This window comes from Pagrus pagrus (genome assembly GCF_965226575.1).
Source record: "Pagrus pagrus genome assembly, chromosome: 5".
NCBI classification, from domain to species: Eukaryota; Metazoa; Chordata; class Actinopteri; order Spariformes; family Sparidae; genus Pagrus; species Pagrus pagrus.
This window is the reverse complement of record NC_140189.1, coordinates 14,886,519-14,905,673: the sequence shown is the minus strand read 5'-3', so window position 1 is coordinate 14,905,673 and position 19,155 is coordinate 14,886,519. Positions and strand designations below refer to the sequence as shown.

General features: G+C 39.0%; 2 protein-coding genes across 2 annotated transcripts; one reads left to right on the top strand and one right to left on the bottom strand.

Annotated features, from left to right (window-relative positions):
• Positions 1-8,798, bottom strand: fam199x (family with sequence similarity 199, X-linked). Its single transcript, XM_084353384.1, has 8 exons — positions 8,703-8,798; positions 6,244-6,422; positions 5,290-5,509; positions 4,979-5,137; positions 3,618-3,779; positions 2,990-3,173; positions 2,754-2,857; positions 1-2,340 (listed from the first exon to the last, which is right to left on the bottom strand). The coding sequence occupies exons 2-8, from the start codon at positions 6,408-6,410 to the stop codon at positions 2,167-2,169; spliced, it is 1,170 nt and encodes a 389-aa protein (XP_084209510.1). The 5' UTR covers positions 6,411-6,422; positions 8,703-8,798; the 3' UTR covers positions 1-2,166.
• Positions 8,799-8,843: 45 nt separating this feature from the next.
• On the top strand, positions 8,844-14,234 carry commd5 (COMM domain containing 5). Its single transcript, XM_084353385.1, has 7 exons — positions 8,844-9,084; positions 9,293-9,447; positions 11,629-11,657; positions 11,771-11,821; positions 12,047-12,142; positions 12,383-12,458; positions 13,456-14,234. Exons 1-7 carry the CDS (start codon positions 8,964-8,966, stop codon positions 13,555-13,557), a joined length of 630 nt encoding a protein of 209 aa, XP_084209511.1. The 5' UTR covers positions 8,844-8,963; the 3' UTR covers positions 13,558-14,234.
• Positions 14,235-19,155: the final 4,921 nt, after the last annotated feature.

Below are 19,155 nucleotides of genomic sequence, written 5' to 3'. Positions count from 1 at the left end.
TAATTTAAATCATATTTAATCAGCTCAATATCGTTCATTTTCTGCAATTACATGGTAAATACACAAATTACAATACACACTTTGTTGCATCACACTGGCTTATTTTTTATTTTTTCAAAATTATCTTATTTTTTCAAAATAGAGTTTTACTAATTCAAAACTACAGAATACATAAAGCTGCGTTTAACATAATTGCTGTAATTAATAACTTGATACATGAGACAGAGACGAGAGCCAGAGCTCAGTACACATTAAGTATCAGAAAGGACAGCAGGCTTTTGAGCCAATAACTGCAGAAGTTCATCAGTGGGAAAATGTTTCATATACACAAGGTAAACAAACAAAACAAAAACACAAAAAAATAATGTCAGGGTGCTACTTCTAGCAAATATGAATAGGGCGTGGTAGCTACAACTCCACAAAAAGCCATTAATGAGGTGTTAGTGCTTCGTCAACACTTGCTGTAGATCATAAATATGTAATATAACAGAGCAAAATGAACACACTTCTGAAAGTTGAGTCAATGGCTCGATGTTAGTAGCACATCCTTAAGAAACCAGCTCAAGTTTAGCGCCAAAGCAAGCCCAGCCATACAGTACGTGATCAGACACTGATCTGTAAAACATTTACCAATGCTCAAATGCCTGAAATCTATCACGGTGGTCAAGTCATACAGAAATGTAATCGACACTAAATGATGGTGAATCTGATGATTTAGGTCAGTCTCAGGCTAAATACACAGTAGGACTGCTGGCAAAGAAACAAAATGGATAGACGAAGTTCTAAAGATATCTGAGACAATGACCAAACTCAAGTACTTGTGACAAAACAGCTAAATGCTTCAAAATAAGACTTAAATATAGAAAAGAACCAGTGGTAACTGACAGCATTTTTAAGCTATGATAACCAATTAGTTCACTACCTTGTTATGATATATATACAGAGGGAAAAAAAACTTTATATCAAACCTTTATCACCGAGGAAAACCTTAAAGCAAGCAGTAAATATGCTGTTATTTATCATTATTTACAACACAAAAGCTTCTCTAAACAGGTGTAAGCAGTTAATGATGCACGTTGTTAGTTATTGGACCACACAGGGACTCTGTGTGGGTGACGATTTAAACATGCACTGTTTCAGTGCTCCCTCTAAGCCTTAAGAGTGAAATGGGACCACAACACTCAGCAGAGAGAAAGACAGACCAGCTCACTTCATTTCACATCAGTCTCCACATCAGGAATCTCAGATGTATCTGTTAGTTTTCAAGCATGATTTTTCTCCTGAAATGAATCTTAAACTCTGAACTCTGAATTAGAAATTGCTTATCAATGCCATGTTTCAAGCTCAAGATCTTGTGTTGTTTCCCCAAGTATTTCCCTGAGGGCACTCATATTCACAGTAAATGTGCTTTCAAGTTAAAACAGATACTTAACACTTAAACCACCTTCACTGTAGGCCTTTATGTATATACCCATGCTGTAACATCAACTGCAGCAGTTTAAATAGAGCTGCAGATGAACAGAGTTTGGCCAGTGCAGATAAGGCCTGGTAGACTATGGATATATGTGTACGCAGTTGGGTGAAATCTATTACCAAATAAACTAAAATACTGCCAACCTACATATAGTTCCTCCTGTATATTATGTAGAAATAAACTTGCTGCTGTCACCTGTTTTTTCACAGAGCAGCATCTGTATAATGTGGCCAAACTCTGCTTCTCTGGCCTGATCTGTCCTTCTGCCAGTGGTGGCTGCGTTAGTAGCAGTGGATATATGCTGTTACAGCATCTATAAGCAACCCTCTTGTTAAGTGTATTAAGATGAAATAACTTGTAGCGTATATTTATGTGTTGCACTAGCTAAAAGCAGGCTAGACTATCAAATCAAAGCATTAGCAGTATTATTGCTGTAGCTAGCTTATTAGTTTTTGCAGCAGCTATCATTTTTAGCACTAGCGGTATTGCACTAGTATTAGCAAGCAATATAACAAGCTATGTAAGAGGCTTCTACAAGCTTTTACTGCCTATCAAAAACGCATTATGAGCACTTTAGTCTACTCAAAGCTAATGCATGCAGTGATCTGGATCAGCGTGGTCTATAAGCTCTATGGTGGTGGCTGAGGTGTGACAGAGCAGGCATAGAGGGAGCACTGATTGATTCACTGGTGTCACATCAGTATGTCCAGGTCGTCGCCGTGGTCGTCCTCCTCCGTCACCCGTAGTGACAGCACCTCCTCGTTCAGAAACAGTCCACTCAGACGCTCCTTGCGGGCCTGTCGCTGCTCTTTCAGCTGACGCTTCCGGAGGGCTTTCTGCTGAAGCTTGCGCTGCTTTGAGCGTTTCTAAAAGATGGAGCGGCAAGACAGAGAAACAGAGAGGTTAGAAATGATACCTGGACGAGGATCAAGGACATCTAATGTCACATGCTCTGTAAGATGGCGAGGTGAAAGAAATCAAAATAAAAGAACAAAGTCAAAATTGCTTGCAGTAACATCAGGCAACAAAAAATACATTATAATGGATTTGTTACTGTTAAATAAAATGTATGCAGCAGCCAGGATCAGATGTAGTAGTGCTGAGAGGCAAACGTGTTCAAAAGTTTAAAAAACAAAACAAAAACCTGTTAAAAAACTCCTGTACCCCTTAGAATTCTTTCCAGTGTGTTCCCAGTAATGTAAAATAAGTGGTATTTGTCCAGCACAATAATAGCATCACAAGAAAAACAGAGACATGCTCACACGTTTGTGTTTCTTACTTTAGAGTCTCGTATACGTTCTGCAGCACTGGAGAGGTTGCCGTCACTGTGAGCTCTGCTGATGTTTGCAACGCTGCTTCCACTACAGGCTGATGCTGTACCACCTGAACAAAAGGAAGTATTAACAGTATTACAACCAGGAAGACCTTAAAATGACTCGAACTGAGCTGTAAACTGAACTGGACAACAATAGTGGCAGTGGCACTATTATAATTACTGCTAGCCAACCATCTTACCTGCGATGGAGTTGGAGGCTGTAGAGCCCGTGGAGGAACTGGCGGAGCTGACCATGCTGGCATTGCTGCTGCTGGCTCCGCTGACGCCACCGGTGCTGGCGCTGCTGTGGCTGCTCCTCTTCCAGCCCTCTCTGGTGCTGCTGGCCCGCTGCCTGGGACTGTGCTCTCTGATGTAGTTACGTACCTGATGACATCACACGGGTCAAAGGAATGTACTTTTCACACTCTGCATAACTCTGTGTTAACTTAAATATTGCCATGGAGTGATTCTCTTTGATACACAACAATGACCAACAGCTGAATCAAAAAGGCAACTGAGTATAAATTAAATCCCAGAAAGATGGATATACAGTGATATGAGACTTGTTATTGTCTAATTAACAAGTGAAACAGTTAATATTATAATCACAACATTTTACTCAGTAGCTTCTTCAGGTATAAAATAAACTACAAATACACCCTAAAACACAAAACATAGTCAGACTTTTATGTTCATTGACAACTATTATTTTATCTTCTCTGTATCATCCTGGTGACAGGCCACTCACACATTGGTGTAAGTGTGAATCATTATGTGTGACAGAACACTAGCCTTGTTAACTGGTTTGGTATCAGAGCCACTACTCACCTGCTTGAGTTTCTCGTCGGTGAGACAGTTGAGCTCTATGATGAACTCGCTGTCGGTGGGAGAGATTTGAGCGCAGGGGTCGATAATCTTGATGATGTCCAGCTGCTCCCTCAGGCCCATCTCTGTACTGACCTTTCGACTCAGGTACTCAATGTACTCCACCTGAAAGTGGAAACAGACACATTTTTTTTAACCTTTTGTCTAGGCATACCTGCCTACACTGAAGACTAAAGGTGGATGTGTGTTCAAGTGTTTAACTGAGAGAAATAGGTTGTTTTTGACTGCTGGGGTAATTGACGCAAACCAGCAATGGACTAGAAATGGCTGACAATTTATATTGCTGCGAAAAAATGCTCCACTGGCCTCAATCCTGTCCAGCTCAGGACGTCCCTGACTACAATAAAGCTAAATACTGCTAGAAGTTAAGCTGAGATCTGATATTTTACCTGTTTTAACTGTTGAAAGGGGACAGTCAGTATGTTAGTCTGGAATTTGCTCAATGTGCTGTTTGACTGATAGAGATTTATTTTTTATTTTTTCCTCCCACTGGGGACTGTACTACTTTGTAAATATGAATGATGCAAAACTTTACTTGACATGTGAAACATTTAGCTCTAGTCACTCGGAGAAAACCTGTGAGAAAAAGCTCTCCATCAGGATAAACTGCACTGTACAGTTTATTTGAAATTTATTTCAAATATGTTATTTTAAAGAATTACAGTAGAAGTTTAACAATGTGGACATTTTTGTTTGCTCTTTTGTTGTTGCTTATATAACTAACTGGTGTAAAACAAACAATTTATAGTTTATGTCTGCAATCAAGTTATCTCAGGGTTCAATACAAATCATGTAATTTGCTGAAAATTCAATCACAATTAAATGACTGAGCTGAACTGAAAATCTAGACCGATAGAAAATGTACAGAGATTATTCGCAATGGTTCACTCAACATTCAGACAGGAAAAATGACTTCCCTAATAAGATGTTAGCTTATAAATACAATGCCATTGTGTAGCTGACCCACATTTTTTAATCTGCAATAAGATGGCTTTTTATTTTTCCTATTGCTATTTAGTTATGAAATACATTAGTGTCACCAAAATGAATACAAAATCATGAACTTTGTTTTGACACCTCAGCTCCAACAAAATGAGGATTACATAGAAACATATTCATTTGAAATGCAAGCCATGTCACAATCTACTTGTTGCCAGCCCCTGACATTAACAGACCTAAACAAAAAACATAAACCGGGAGCTGAGTCAGCAAGCTTGTCAGTTTCACTGCTGTTGATTCGGACAGCACAGAGCGGTGTCTCATTTAAAACACTGTAAAACAGAGAAGGTGTGTTGGCTGTTTACTTGTTCATCGTTGGTCATGGCACTCCATGGTAACTCATCCAGGTTGCGGTGAGGGTGGGGCTTTGGCTTCCTCTTGGAAAATAGACAGGGTGAACTTGGCACACTCGGGATGATGTCAGAAAGGACATCGCTGCCGCTAGCAATGTCACTTCCTGGCAGCTGGTGGGACAGCAGTGAGACAGACGAACAATGAGAAGTAGAAGAAGAAATTATTTTGAAAAAGAGAAAGACACGTTCTATTCACTATAACATCCACATCCTCTGTGTTTGATGGAAGTCAAAGTTAGAAAACCAGCTGGCCAACAACCAACCTGCCACTCAAACTCGCTGTCGGACCAGTCCCAGTAGGTGCTGATGGAGGAGGAGACATCACTGCAAACACTACCCTCTGGGAACAGGTCCAGAGACGTTAGTTCCTGGTCATCCAGAAGGGAGTAACAGTCGTCCTGATCTCCAACAGACACAGAGGAGAAGAGCTCCTCGCTGCACTCTGAGCTGGCAACACTGGTCCCACAGGAAGTAAGGTTCCACCTAGGAAGGACAATGAATCGTCAAAGTATATCCTATGATTCATTTCTGGAAATTGCTCAGATCATTTTCTGAGACAAGGTTGTGTGCACACAAGATGATGATGTTTAATTTAACTATGTTAATGTATTTCCCTGTGAAACACACTCTAAATGTCAACTAAGTACATCTGAACGAGGGATATACAAAAATATAGATGCAGAAGTTAGTGAGGAGAATGTTTTAGAGAGAATTAACTGCTTCTCTTTTGGCCATTGGCAAAAAGTGTCATGCCACAATATAATTATTGTGCACACCTTCAGGCTATAATTGGTAACTTTACACACGCCTTTGACCATTTTATACTGGTAGGAGACAAGATGGAGATGTTGGTGTATGTGGAATCCGGTTGTTTTCTATTTTATTTGATTAGCAATTGCAAAACATGTGTGTTTCTATTGGCTTGGGTGTAGGTTTGGATGTGTGACAATGCAAACACGGTCAATCAATAGTAGTGCACTGACACACTTGTTGACAGACTTTACTGGCACTGGCAACCAGGCCATGTGCAACTTGATAAGCACATTTGTCAATAACTGTGGTGAATGCTGCAATGACACATCGTGGATGCTCCAGTATAACCTAGACACTTAGGATACTCTACCATAATGGTGCATAACTTGAAAACAAATTCTGAAAGTCAGTTTACTTCACTGGCAGGTGACCTACACATGTAAACAAACACACACTCTACTTGCCTGTTACTGTGGAAGCGGTGCAGAGGATCTGTTCTGTGACAAGATGAGAGCTGACACCCAAAGTCACTGACGTCCAGGGTTCCCACATCGCTGAGGTTGGCTCTTTGGGAGAGCAGAGGGAACGGCTCCTCCGGGGCCAAGAACTTCTCATACAGAGATTCAGACATGGCCGGATGTACCTGACACAGAATAAGAGGGAAACACAACCACAACCTTTCAGTACAGTCTCAATAATAACCACCACATTTAATTAACACATCTGACACACTCTAATCATTGACTCTATTAGTAGTATGATATTGAGGGTACTGTTCTGGACTGTACACAACTCGGTCCACACAGGTATATAGTTTTAATTTGATATGGTTTGTTTGCATACAAACTTTTTGATGTCAAGTCTAGACAACAGACAAACTGCTGATGTTTTTTCAGCAGCTAATGAACCCATGTCTAGGAATGGGACAATAATTTATTTTTATCATGGATGCTGATAGAAACACTCACAATAAATTGATCATTTTGTTCAGTTCTCTGTCAGTTTCCTGATTTATTTTGAAGTGCCTAAGCCTGTCACCATGGCTGAACACATGGCTTGCACAATGTATTTCCCACAAAAACAGGTCAAATCTGATGTGTGTAAATACAACAGATTCCAAACTAAAGAACGACGAGAGATGAGGTTACCACCATTACTTTGTCCTTAATTTGTGTAGGAGGATCACTTTATGATCAATAATTTAGAGTGGTTTGTTAAGTTGTCTTTCTTTTCTTTTTAAAAAGATGTGTGTCATATATGTGATGCAATAAAAAAGTACTTTTTTCAGAGTTTTAAGAATACTTTAATACTTTATAGATATATATAAATGGGGATAATATTGCAAATCACAGTTATGTTGGCCAGGATAATTGTGACATGAATTTTTTTCTATACATATACAAATAATGACACAACAAAAAAATGCAGAAAAATCCATTTGGTCTTCTACTGTATATTACTAAAGCTTGCTGTACTCAACAACAATACATCAACAATATGTTCACAATTAAGTTGAAGAAGTATCCTACTTTGCTTTTTTACCTTAAAAGTAAACTTTGGAAAGCAAATTACAGACAATGATTGCAATTTTTGTAATTAGGAGATGTGTTTTTCACTGCTTAAACCTGTTTATGATTAGGAAGGATAGGTTTAAGGACATTTATCAACAGGGAAATGTGCAGATTAAAGGGGCACTATGTCCTGATGGAGAAGAAATTCAAAATCAGTATTTTAATATTTAACATTAACAGATTTAACATTAATGAGATAATAATACAAACTCAGAATATGTATCTTTTCCATATCTGAATAAACGAGCTGTTCTCAGAGGAAAATAAGGTCCCCAGAACACTGTCTGAAGCTAGAAAGGTGGCAGGGTCCGCCACATATAAACAAAGTAAAACAGAATGAGACTGTGTTGTCATTTAAGGTCAGTTTGTTTTTTTCAGTTTAAGTCATTAAACAAACTTAAAAGAGTTTGTCAATGAAGATCTTTTTCTCCTGATTAAAATTTCTTCCCGTAAACTACATTGTGCATCTTTAAAGTATGCAATGTGTGTACCCTGTGTTCTGTGTGGTGATGATCGGTTTCTGGTAAACTTTGTATTCAGATCTAAATATACTCCTTAAATGTTTTTGTTATCATACTTTAATTCACAGATATTGCCAGTGAAGGAAAAGGCTGAGGTGTGGTTCAATATTTCAGAGATCTTTAGCTCAATCTGAACTTCAACACCTGGTCTTCATTGGACAAATTGTAGGAATTTTCTCTCATGGTAGTAAATTAAGACAGTTTGGGGGGAAAAGATACGAAAAAATGTTTCGCACAGTCACTGACCAAAGCAAAACTTTAATTGATACAAATACTAGCAAGCACTGATTTACATTTGGTTAATCGCGTTTTGAGGATTTGCTGAAAACACCAGTGACGGTGGTGGGTAAAGGTATTGAGGCTACCCAACGTTACTGAACACATTTTCACTGTTTCTTCCTTTCTTTACCTCACATGAACGTTTAAGAACTTGGTCATGTTAAATATTGACACCAGATGTGATTCACTCCGGTAATTATTGTTTTTCTTGACAACAGACTGAAATGTTTCACTGTAAAAGATACCGTCGTCCACAGAAACGCAAGACAAAGATTATCCAAAATTAAAAAAGGGTGTCTACAAAATGTAGCTGAATTAGTTTGGGTAAACTTTACATAACACGTTACGGTCTTTGGTAAATGCGAACAGCCGGAATCACAACACAAGCATGCTAACGCTGTTAGCTTGCTGCTAATGCTCCGAATGTCCACGTAGCGTTTACAAAGCCACAAAATGACACCCAACTAAACTTTCCCCTACAGTGACGATTCTGGGCGGTTTATGGGCATGGTAAAGTTGTTACTAAGAGGCTATCTAATTTAAAACACCAACCTTTTGTCGTTCAAAGAATGATCATTTCTGCCACCTCCATTTGCAAATCCTTTCTTTTCCAGCGATGATCTAACTAAGCTGTCACCGCGAGACTGTCGGCAGCGAGGCCGCGTCACGTCAAGTCACGTAACGTCACGTGACGTGAAGGCGGAAGTGTCACATAAACAGAAAACTAGCATAAAAGCACGAACGTCTCTGCTTAAGTTTGTCTTTTAGGCTGTCTTTTATCTGCACATACAGCATATTAGTGCATGGTGAACGATGTCTTCAAGCCATGCAAAGGACTCCAGCTTTTTGGGAGGCAGGATACCACCAGAAATCGAGTCAATGTCGAAAAACCTGAGGGATGTGGACCAAGAGATGTTCAGAAAAATACTGAAAGGTAAATGCTAGCTAGTTAAGATGTAGCTGTTGTTGTCTCTCTAAACAGCTATCACTGACTCAGACTGATGAATCGATTATCAGAATAGTTAAACTATTAATTTAATAATTGACAACTAATCAATGAATTGCTGCAGCTCTCCCATCACTATCAGTTGAAGCCATTAAAATAGTGAATTAAAGGTGGCTGTGATTGATTGTGTGTGCAGCGGTGGTCAGTGCCCTGGAGGGGAAGGACTGCAGGGAGGTGATGAAGTCGATAGCAGAGAGCAGTACCATCCCTCAGGAGAGGCTCAGTTACATCGTGGCTGGGATGTACAGAGTTCTGTCTGAGGCCATCCGCATCCCCACGCTTAAACAGGAGGTAAGATGTAGTTAAACACTTGAAAATATATGTTGGAAAATGTACACTTAAAAGACTAAATCAGTCTGTGTCAGTGACTTGGCCATATTGTGACATGTCATAGCAGTAAGAGCACAACTGCGTTTGATACAGGTGTTTCAGTCTTGCGGGCCCTGGTATTGTGCTTACTCACACACTATCATGGCTTACCAATACACTTGGAAGAAACAAAGTGGTTATTAATGTTATTGGTTTCATGTCCTTTTCTTGCTATTACAGTACATGACACATGTGTTATTTGCATACTAATTCTAAGCGAGGATGGAGGGTTCACCCTGGAAAAGTGTCAAAATAAAATGAATTGAAAAATGCTGCTCTGCTCACCCAAAAGCAGAAGAAGGAAAAAAATTGCGCAGGTTTAGATAATAAATGTACAGGGTACAGAGTGTACATATTCTCACTGTGTAATTTAGGCACCATATAGTGTCTTAAAAAGTCTCACAAGGGATTCAAAAAAGTGCATTAAGCTACATTGTATATGTTCAAAAATATCTTTTGTTTTGTATCTCTATAGGTGTCAGTAATGACCCCAGCAAAATTATAATTTATAATGTAAGTGCTCAAAATCTCAATTTACTGCTCTCTATAGAGCACTCTATTGAATTTGCAGTTATTATATAGTGTGTAGTGAATAAGTCAACTCTGTTTTTTCCTGCTGCGGCATGCCAAAACGTCTGCTCTGAAAAGGCCTGTTGTGCCACAGTGTTTTTCATGGAGGAAACTAGAATGGCACTCAGTAGAGTGCACACCTCCACCAAGGCCCAACAGTCCCCTTTTGTACTCACCCATAGACACCATCAGGATTTCCTATTTCCTGAGACGTTAACAAAAATGTTGCGCTATCTCACAATGTTAAAGAGAGTGAGGAAAAATGTCTGGATCTGTCCCTTTATCTGGATCTGCACCAATAGTCAGTGGGGTCTGTTCTGGGCAGAGACCCATCCTCCATCAAAGTTTCATTAAAATCTGTTCAATAGTTTATTTGGGTGAGGTAGGGTAATGATTAAATGAGATGGTGGTGGTAGAACAGCTACTTAAAGATCTCGGAAAACAATTTCTTTTTATTATTTTGAAATAAACCTTTCGCTTCCTCTTTGTGAAGTCTGATAGACAGTTTGATTGATAATTGTTGGTGCACATATGGTGTGATTTCCTGTTAGTATGTGTAAGTTGTGTAATGAAGGAGTCGGGATGCCATGGAGTACACTTAACAAGAACGAAAGTCACATACAATGCCTCATGGGTACTGTAGTCCTAACCGCTACATTAGTGTTACATACTGCATATAGCATAATGTGTATACACATATTGATAATATTTATATCTTTGATCTCATTTTAATCTCTTTATCTTATTTTTCTTAATAGTCTTTAATGTAACCAAACAAGCTAATCTTGGAGGGCCTAAAATGCATTTCACTGTCAGCTGAACCTCGAGAGGCAATTTGTGGTACAGCACAGAAGAAACAGAGACATTTAAAACACATCAGAGTCAGTAGCCTCTGATGTGTCGTCACAGTCCAGACAGACATTGTATTGTATTTTCTGTGTATTTGACATTAAACCTTTACTTTATGTTGTTGATGAAGGTTCTCAGTCATCCAGGTCATGGTAATTCTAAGTGCTTTATCACAGACAACTGGACTTCTTTTAGTTTCTGAAGTAGTTGCACCTCTCATCCAAGAGGCTTCTTCAGTTCTAGCTAACTGGAGAGGTGTTGGCTGGCTTTTAAACTCTGTGTTGGAGTGTCATTACAGAGTCGTTAAGGACACGTGTGAGCTCTGAGTTTCAGAGTCAACAAGGCCACTTGTGGGTCGTTGACTTAAACGGCCTTCATGTGTGTTGTTAGGGCTAGGTGAGCCCAGGTGTGAATGGTTGTTAAGCTGTCTGTCTAAGCACTTAGAATTTACTGTATGTAAATATTTTTTATATTCTCACTCAGTATATTATAACAATAAGTATATAATACATAATGTGTACTATTAGTATGCAGTATGGAATTGGCACGCTGCTAAAATGAAAAAAAAAAAGGTGTTTTCACTAAATTTGCCTGATTAAGTTCCAACCTCAGATACACACACCTGTGTTTGTATCCAGGGCAACAAATGCTATAACAATACTCTTTGTTTGTGTCCCTGTTAAGGCCTTCAAAGAGGATCTCAAAGAACTGAGGTAAGGCTCATCCTTATTATCTCATCCTCTGTTTGTTGGTGCATTACCACTTATACACAACACAATTTCAACCTCTAGTGCTGAGTTTGTTGTTTCTGTTGTTTGTCAATCAGGGTACCTGAAGACTTTATCACAGATTTCTCCAGTGTTGTCTTTGGCAGTCGGTATGTTGAAATTTCATCCTCTAAATTTAGACCATCATGCATTTAGTCTCTGTTTTTGCGTGTTCTCCTGAAGAAGAGCTCTCTTTACCATGAATAAATAGTGAAGAATACATGCCTATTACATATTGTAACCTACATCTGATAATATTTTTATATAATTTATTTAGAAGCTGGTCATGGAAACATTATTATTGCTGTGTCCCACCTCTCTCTTTGTATGTGCAGGCGTGCAGCTCTAGAAGCAGCGGCCTCCCAAAAGGATCCCAACCTCCCGACAGTAGAAGACTTTAAATGGAGAGTGGATGTGGCCATTTCTACAAGGTGATGAAGAAATGTCTTTGTTTTTCAACCTGTCACCAGTTAATTAAAGCGTTTCTGTTGATTGTTTGGTGTTGGGTTGGTCTTTCCAGGAAGATTCTCTCTCAGAGAATGTGAGATAGTTGGACTGAGCAGTAATGGTCAAAATTCAAAAGAAAACATGGGACATATTTCTTTCAAAAATTTAATGTCCAACTTTTGTAATGGGGTCCATGTTGTTGTGTGTCTCTTCTGTCTCCACAGCTCTTTAGCGAGATCCCTGCAGCCTTCTGTTCTGATGCAGATGAAACTGTCAGACGGGAGCTTTCACCGTTTTGAGGTTTCTCCCCAATTCAACTTATTTTCATCCTAAATATTTATACAGATGTGCTCATAGGAAATAAATGCAATAAGTCATGAATGATTCAGAAAGCTCATGACACAAAGGTGAGCAGACAAAGTGAGAAACTCAACAGCAGAATGAATCAAATCTTCAACAAGTCAGTAAGATGCTTTACTCAACAGGGGGCGCCATACTCCATACCTGCACTATATTTGCAGGATGCTTTCAAAGTAGGCTATACTAGTGGAGACAGAGGCAGGAAGAGGACTTCCACTGTGGCTATTGGCGTACCTAGTGCAGCAGTTATGTAATCAGATTACAGCAGAATTAGAAGATAAGTGGCGACAACATCCGATGGGCAGATTCTATTAGCGGACACACCTGATCTCCACCTGATATGTGCCTCTCAGGATCTCTTCCGGAGTATCACTGAGGATAATCTGCTGCTGCTCTCACAGTAAACAAACAAACAGAAGAGCTGGCTGCTCGAGCCTTGAACAGAAATGATTGTAGCTATACATAACAGCCCCTACTTGTGAATGTATGTGGAGGACATTGATTTGGGAGAAGCCCACCATTTACTTGTAGGGAGGTTAGAGGTCAAACTCAGGCATAAATGAATGTGAATGTCTCTCAAGACTCTCAAGAACTTTTTCAGTGACTATTTTCCTACACCTGACCAAAAAGACAGGTGTAGGAAAATGTAATCATTGAAAGAAAGTTGAATATTACCACACATGCATTTTCTGGCAGAACACAGTGCTGACTGTGTGCAGGAACATGAATTTACATTTTCCCCACACTTTTAACAGTGTCCTATCTCAGCCTCTACTTACAAATATTTAAGCAATGGCCACCATCTTATTGCTGTCATGGCATCATGGTAATGTTGTGCTGTATCCACATTTTAGCTCCACCTTTGCTGTGCAGTTTTTTTCACACTGGTCACATTGTCGGTGCTGCATTGTCAGTTACTTGTTGTCTTCTTCTTCAGGTGCCTGTGTCTAAATTCCAGGAGCTCCGGTACAACGTGGCTCTGATCCTCAAAGAGATGAACGATCTGGAGAAGAGGAGCATCCTCCAAATCCAAGATTGATCCACTGCGCGGAGCTGTTGTCTATTCTGTTTTTGAGAAATGGCACCAAATGCATTTTAATGCTTTCAAATATGATAAAATGAATGATGATGATGATAATCCGCCTGTCATGATGTTATAATATCAAGATGTTGGCATCCAACATACTTGACTGTTTTGACAGAGTGCACCAGGATAAGAATAGTGACCTAATGACCATACAGAAGACAAAAAGACTCAAGACTGTTAAAACAAATCTATAGACTCAAACCGTCTCACTCTTTTTGTTGCTGTGTTATAAACTGTACATATTAGTATTATTCAGTGGTTGTTTTGAGACAGCTGCGAGGCCTCCACTGTGCCAAAATATAAATGCAGTCAAGTGAGCACCCAGTCTCTTAATAAGTGGCCACTCTAACTGGTGTCATGTGATCTGGTGAGTTTGGGCCTGAACATTTTGTTCACATGCTTCTGAAACACGAGGATGTGCGAGTCAAAGATTATCAAGGTATTTTTTTCTACACGTGTTTATACATGTAATTCAAACCAGTGACAGTACAAAAGATTGGGTTGTAGCACTATTGTATAACAGGTAAAGTGAAGATTTTTCTGTTATTTTGTATGCGTTTTCTATAATGGCATCAAGAATGTTTCCCGCCTGATCCCACATACCCTAATAAAATCTGTCCATTCCTGTATTTGCAAAGAACAGCTGATTTGCTCTGAAGTGTCGGGACAGTTTATAATTCATATAGCATTTTTTAAAGGCGTAATGCTTCTTAACAATACAACACTACCATAAACACACTATGGAAATGAGGCCAAACATTGACAGTAGCCTCAACAGAAGTGACTGACAAAATATATACTATGAAGTTGTTTTGAAAGCTCGTAATTAACAAAATAGGTTTGTAATGTTTGTACAGTTTATTGTGCAAGTAATGAACTGGAACAGAATATAATTTTTGAAACAGCTGCTCCTGATCAGTTTTATATGGAAGCCCGTATCTGCGGGTTAAAGAAAAAATAAAATAAAAACTTAGTCTCATTATCATAGTCTTAAACTCACTTTTTACCTCATTTTTATGACTATGATTAATTTTGTCTTTCTATTGCATAATTATGACTTACCATGGCAATGTTTTTTTCATCAAGCTTAGTTTTCATCCTTTTTTTCCTTTAACTGGCAGAAATGTGCTTTCATAGTTTTATGATTGAACCAACAACTCTTTAATCTTTGATTCAATCACGTTATCTCTGGAAGAATTGCTCTGCAATCATCACATTTCCCCATTCAACATTTTTAATCTCAATGAATATAGTTTAAACATGTTGTTTCTTAACTTGTGGGATTGTTTTTAAAATAAGGCTTGAAGCCACATCACCTTCCAAGTAGCATGACACTAGGAAAGACTCAGTCCATCCACCTATTTGGTCCAGACTGAAATATCTCAACTACGGTTTGATGGATTGACATGAAATTGTGTGCAGACATTCATGATCCCAAGAGGATGAATTCTGATTTTAGTGATGCCCTGACATCCTCAAGTGCCACCATGAGCTTCAGCTGTGGTTTTGTGTCACTTGTCTCAAAACTAATATACACATTCGGTGGTTTGTCATGAAATTTGTTGCACACATTCAAGTTCTCTTCAGGATGAATTGTAATTAACTTTCCATGTAGCTCCATCATGTCGAAATTAGAATTTATCCAGAACTTGATAAAATAATGATGATAAAATACCTGCGTAACCAATGACAGCTGTATTTAATGTGATACTGTATCAACTCGGGGAAAAAAGAAGCTTTGTACTGTGTCAAAGTTTTGTTTTTTTAACTTTTGCAATAGCATTTAAAATCTTGCTAGCTGTTCAGCTCTGATGTAAGACCTGTGTCACATGTAACCTCGATTCTGTCATGCTTTTTTATTCTTGTTTGTTTGTGCATTCTTTCCTAAAGGAATGCACTAAAATCTGAGGTTTGCCCTCAAATTTGAAGGATTGACTGTATAATGAGATACCTCCGGCGTCAAGCCAAATGAGCCCTTGTATAATCGTCTGTGATGTGACTTTGAGGATAACTGCTGGTCCCAGCCCAGTATAAAATGTCTAGACAATCTGCGCTAGAAGAACTGGCTAGACTGCATTGGTGGCCCACTTAGAAACACACATAACATCTGAAGGTATGAGGGGGCCCGAGCATCTCTGAATATTGTGTGTGTGTGTGGTCAGTGTGTGTCCGGCGTGTGCTTGCATAATACTCTGCGCGTGTCCTCATTTGCATATATGTCAGTCCATCTGTTTCCACATGTGTGTCACCCCGTCTCTGTCTCCTGCAGAGTATATGTCACTCACAAGGTTTTTGTCTGTGTGTGGGATTGAGTTCACGGGCTAGACCGGGCGACCTATATTACCAGCACCGCTACTACTGACATGGACACTGATCGACTGACTAGCCTATAATCCCCGCTCACTCACTCACACACACAGCAAACCCCTTTAGCAAAGAGGTTTTATTTGGAGGCTGCAGGATATACTACTCCAGGTAATGCTAATAATACCACAGTCTAGTATCAGGGCTATTTTACCCAATCCCTTAACCAGAGCCATTAAACTCCGACCTTAACCTACTTCTACATCTGGTCTTGTAGCAAGTAACACCAGCCACTGTGCGTGAAGGTCTCGAGTGCAGGAAAAGGCTAAATGTAGCATAACATTCCAACAATTAGAGAAGAAGTTTGATATCTACAAAGCTGACTCAGTAATGTCAGTGATTCGGCAATATATCATTGGGGAAACAGACATTTACAAACGGCTCTACACTGGCGCTCTCCATCGAGTGAACGTCCGTCTGTTCACTCTTGTTCCGCCTCGGTTTCTATCACACTCCTTCTTCACTTCCTCTGCCTCCTCCAACAGTGGGGTTTTCTTCTTTTGCAGTTTAGACTTTCCACACTTATTTCATCGTTACCCGGGGACAGCGACCAGGGGAAACAATGACTCTTCCTGTTTTGGTTGTGCAATGGCAGATGCGCTTTAATTGTGCCGCAAAATCGGCCTTCATTTTTTTGGGAAACATCCAGCCCGGTTGCAGAATAAAAAGCATAGTGAAAGCAGCTTTTACAGGGAGGCCATCTATACGTGGATGGTGTCATTGATCTACAGCCATTACACTGTGCAATCAGTATTTATTTCAGTTAAAGCAGTAAAGTGGTCTATTGCAAGTTCAGCTACTGGAACTACAAACAATTCTGGGACAAAAGTGGTAAATGGACTGTACTGAGCGCTTTTCTAGTCTTAGCAACCACTCAAAGCTCTTTACCACACAAGTCAGCAGTCATACACTGTACAATGCAAGGTGCCACCTGCTCATCAGGAGCAATAACCATTTATACATACTCACACACCAATAGAAGAGCAACTGGGAGCAATATGGTGTAATACCCACCTGGCATTTCTTTTTTTTACTGGCGTGTGACTTTTTTGTATTATATTTTGTTATAATGTCATATCACATGTAGATTGTCAATTTGATCATTTCTCCCAGGGGAGCTTTTCTGTAGTTCAACTTCATCCAGAGTGAAGTAACTGGTATCTTTCAAAGCCGTGCTTCCCTGACCCGGATATTATGATAACCACTTATAGTTTTATTCTAAAATAATAATATAATAGATATATATAATAATTTTGTATTTGTATTTGTACATATTGCATATGTATGCTATGATACAGTCTGTTCCGTGAGATGTCACCTTGCACTATTCATTTTCATTATGCAAACTCTTTTATGCAACAATGACTGTCAAAACTTCAAAGCTCTGGTTTCCTTACAGTTATCAAATCCTGAGCTCTGAGTCACAGTTCAAAAAGTCATCCTCTGTTGGTTTATGTGATCAAAAGATCCCTCGATAGCCATTACATGACATTACAGTTTGTGTAAGAGCTGAACAGGTTTACCTGCGCTTCACCTGCATCAGATAAGGTGAAGTAAGTTGGTGGTAAACTGTTGATTTAGTTCCAAGTATTTAGGCAGACTCTAACTCAGTGCCAGCAGTCAGTTTTAGAGTGAGTTGCAGTGCATGCAGAGATTTGTTCAGGTGCCCCTGAGCAAAAGCATTCACCAAACCCAAACTTCCCTCAAGGTGTTGCATGCAACCCATATAAACTGTCCTCGAAACTAACATTACACGCAAACAGCTGCCTGTGTGCCCGTACATTCAGTGTAGCCTTTCTAAAGATCGTTGCACGACTATTCCTACAAGAAGTAATGATTCAGTCCCGTTTCTGGTGCAAAAAACCTTATGTAAATACTTACATAAAGCCGTTTTGAGACTGTCACATAACTGCTTCACTTGACACATAACAGGTAACTGCAGCATTTCATAGCAGGACAGACATTTGTAATTAGATAAACAGAACCAGAGAGGGAAGGCCTTTAAAAGTCCACGCCTACGGGTCAATTACTGTGCCATAATGCTTACTACAGCTGGCCTAGTTTAATAACTAAACCAAGAAACGGCACAAAAACTGCAGTTACCTAATCACCCAATGATGGTGATAGAAATTCACTTCATACGATTAATACAGTTTGATCCTTGGGTAACGGTTTGTCAATTAGTGGGACTGTCTTAAAATATTTTGCCCATTTTGACTTGTGGAGTAAATGCTGTACAATTACTCCAGTGTACTACACCATTTATACTGTAAATTTCAATTACTTCTTGTCACAGTGTCACAGTATAGTGTTAGGCACATATCTTTACATATTTCTAGCTCTTATCTCTGTTTTCTTTCTCTAAAATTCAGCAGTTTATTTTTCAGTAATTGAGGTTGTCGTCATTTTTTTCTTTGCAAGAGCTGTAATTCAAGAAGAACGTGTATTTTCACTTGTATTCGTGTTTGTAATCATTTACATTATTTGTAAGAAATTAATTCAAATGTGTTATTAGGTGCATCAAAATGATGTGCTGGTTCATCTAAATGAAGAAGTCAGGCACACCAATGCAACCGGTATGAAACGTTAGTCTGCAGCCCTGAGTGATCAGTTATCAAAGTAATGCACATATATATATATTTTTTTTACATTTTTATTTTTTACATTTTGTAAATTCTTACTCTTATTTTCTTAGTATTGATTCTCTGTTTTAGATTTTTCTTATAATTCCTCTATGCTGACTTTGTTTTTCTTTGTGGTAACCCCATTTTCCCTCCTGTAGATCAGCAAAGTATTTCTTATTCTTATATCACCACTATTCACCGTCTTTACTGACTTTAAATACACTTAAAAGTCTGAACCGTTCTTATCTTACTGATGTTAATAGTGCTGATAGATCACAGATTTTTCGATTTTTTTCTTATGTAAACTAGGTCATCGGTTCTCAACCTGAGGGTTGGGGCCCCGAAGGCGGTCATAAGATTATTTCCAGGGGTCGCCAGATAGTGTTGGAGAAAAAAAATGAAATAACATATTTTAAACTGGGGAATAGTTTTCACATTACACTAGATGTACCGGTAATATGATTTTACATGATTTACTCGGAATATTTTTTTGAAATGTAAAAATGTAAAACTCCTCATTGTGTGTGTGTGTGTGTGTGTGTGTCGAGGGTCCCACCTGGGC

Coding starts and splice junctions, on each gene's coding strand:
- fam199x (XM_084353384.1), bottom strand. CDS start 6,410: ATGTCTGAATCTCTGTATGAGAAGTTCTTGGCCCCGGAGGAGCCGTTC. Junction 2,858..2,989: donor AGCCTCCAACTCCATCGCAG/GTAAGATGGTTG, acceptor CCTTTTGTTCAG/GTGGTACAGCATCAGCCTGT. Junction 2,341..2,753: donor AACGTATACGAGACTCTAAA/GTAAGAAACACA, acceptor TCCATCTTTTAG/AAACGCTCAAAGCAGCGCAA.
- commd5 (XM_084353385.1), top strand. CDS start 8,964: ATGTCTTCAAGCCATGCAAAGGACTCCAGCTTTTTGGGAGGCAGGATA. Junction 11,822..12,046: donor AGTGTTGTCTTTGGCAGTCG/GTATGTTGAAAT, acceptor TTGTATGTGCAG/GCGTGCAGCTCTAGAAGCAG. Junction 12,459..13,455: donor GGAGCTTTCACCGTTTTGAG/GTTTCTCCCCAA, acceptor CTTCTTCTTCAG/GTGCCTGTGTCTAAATTCCA.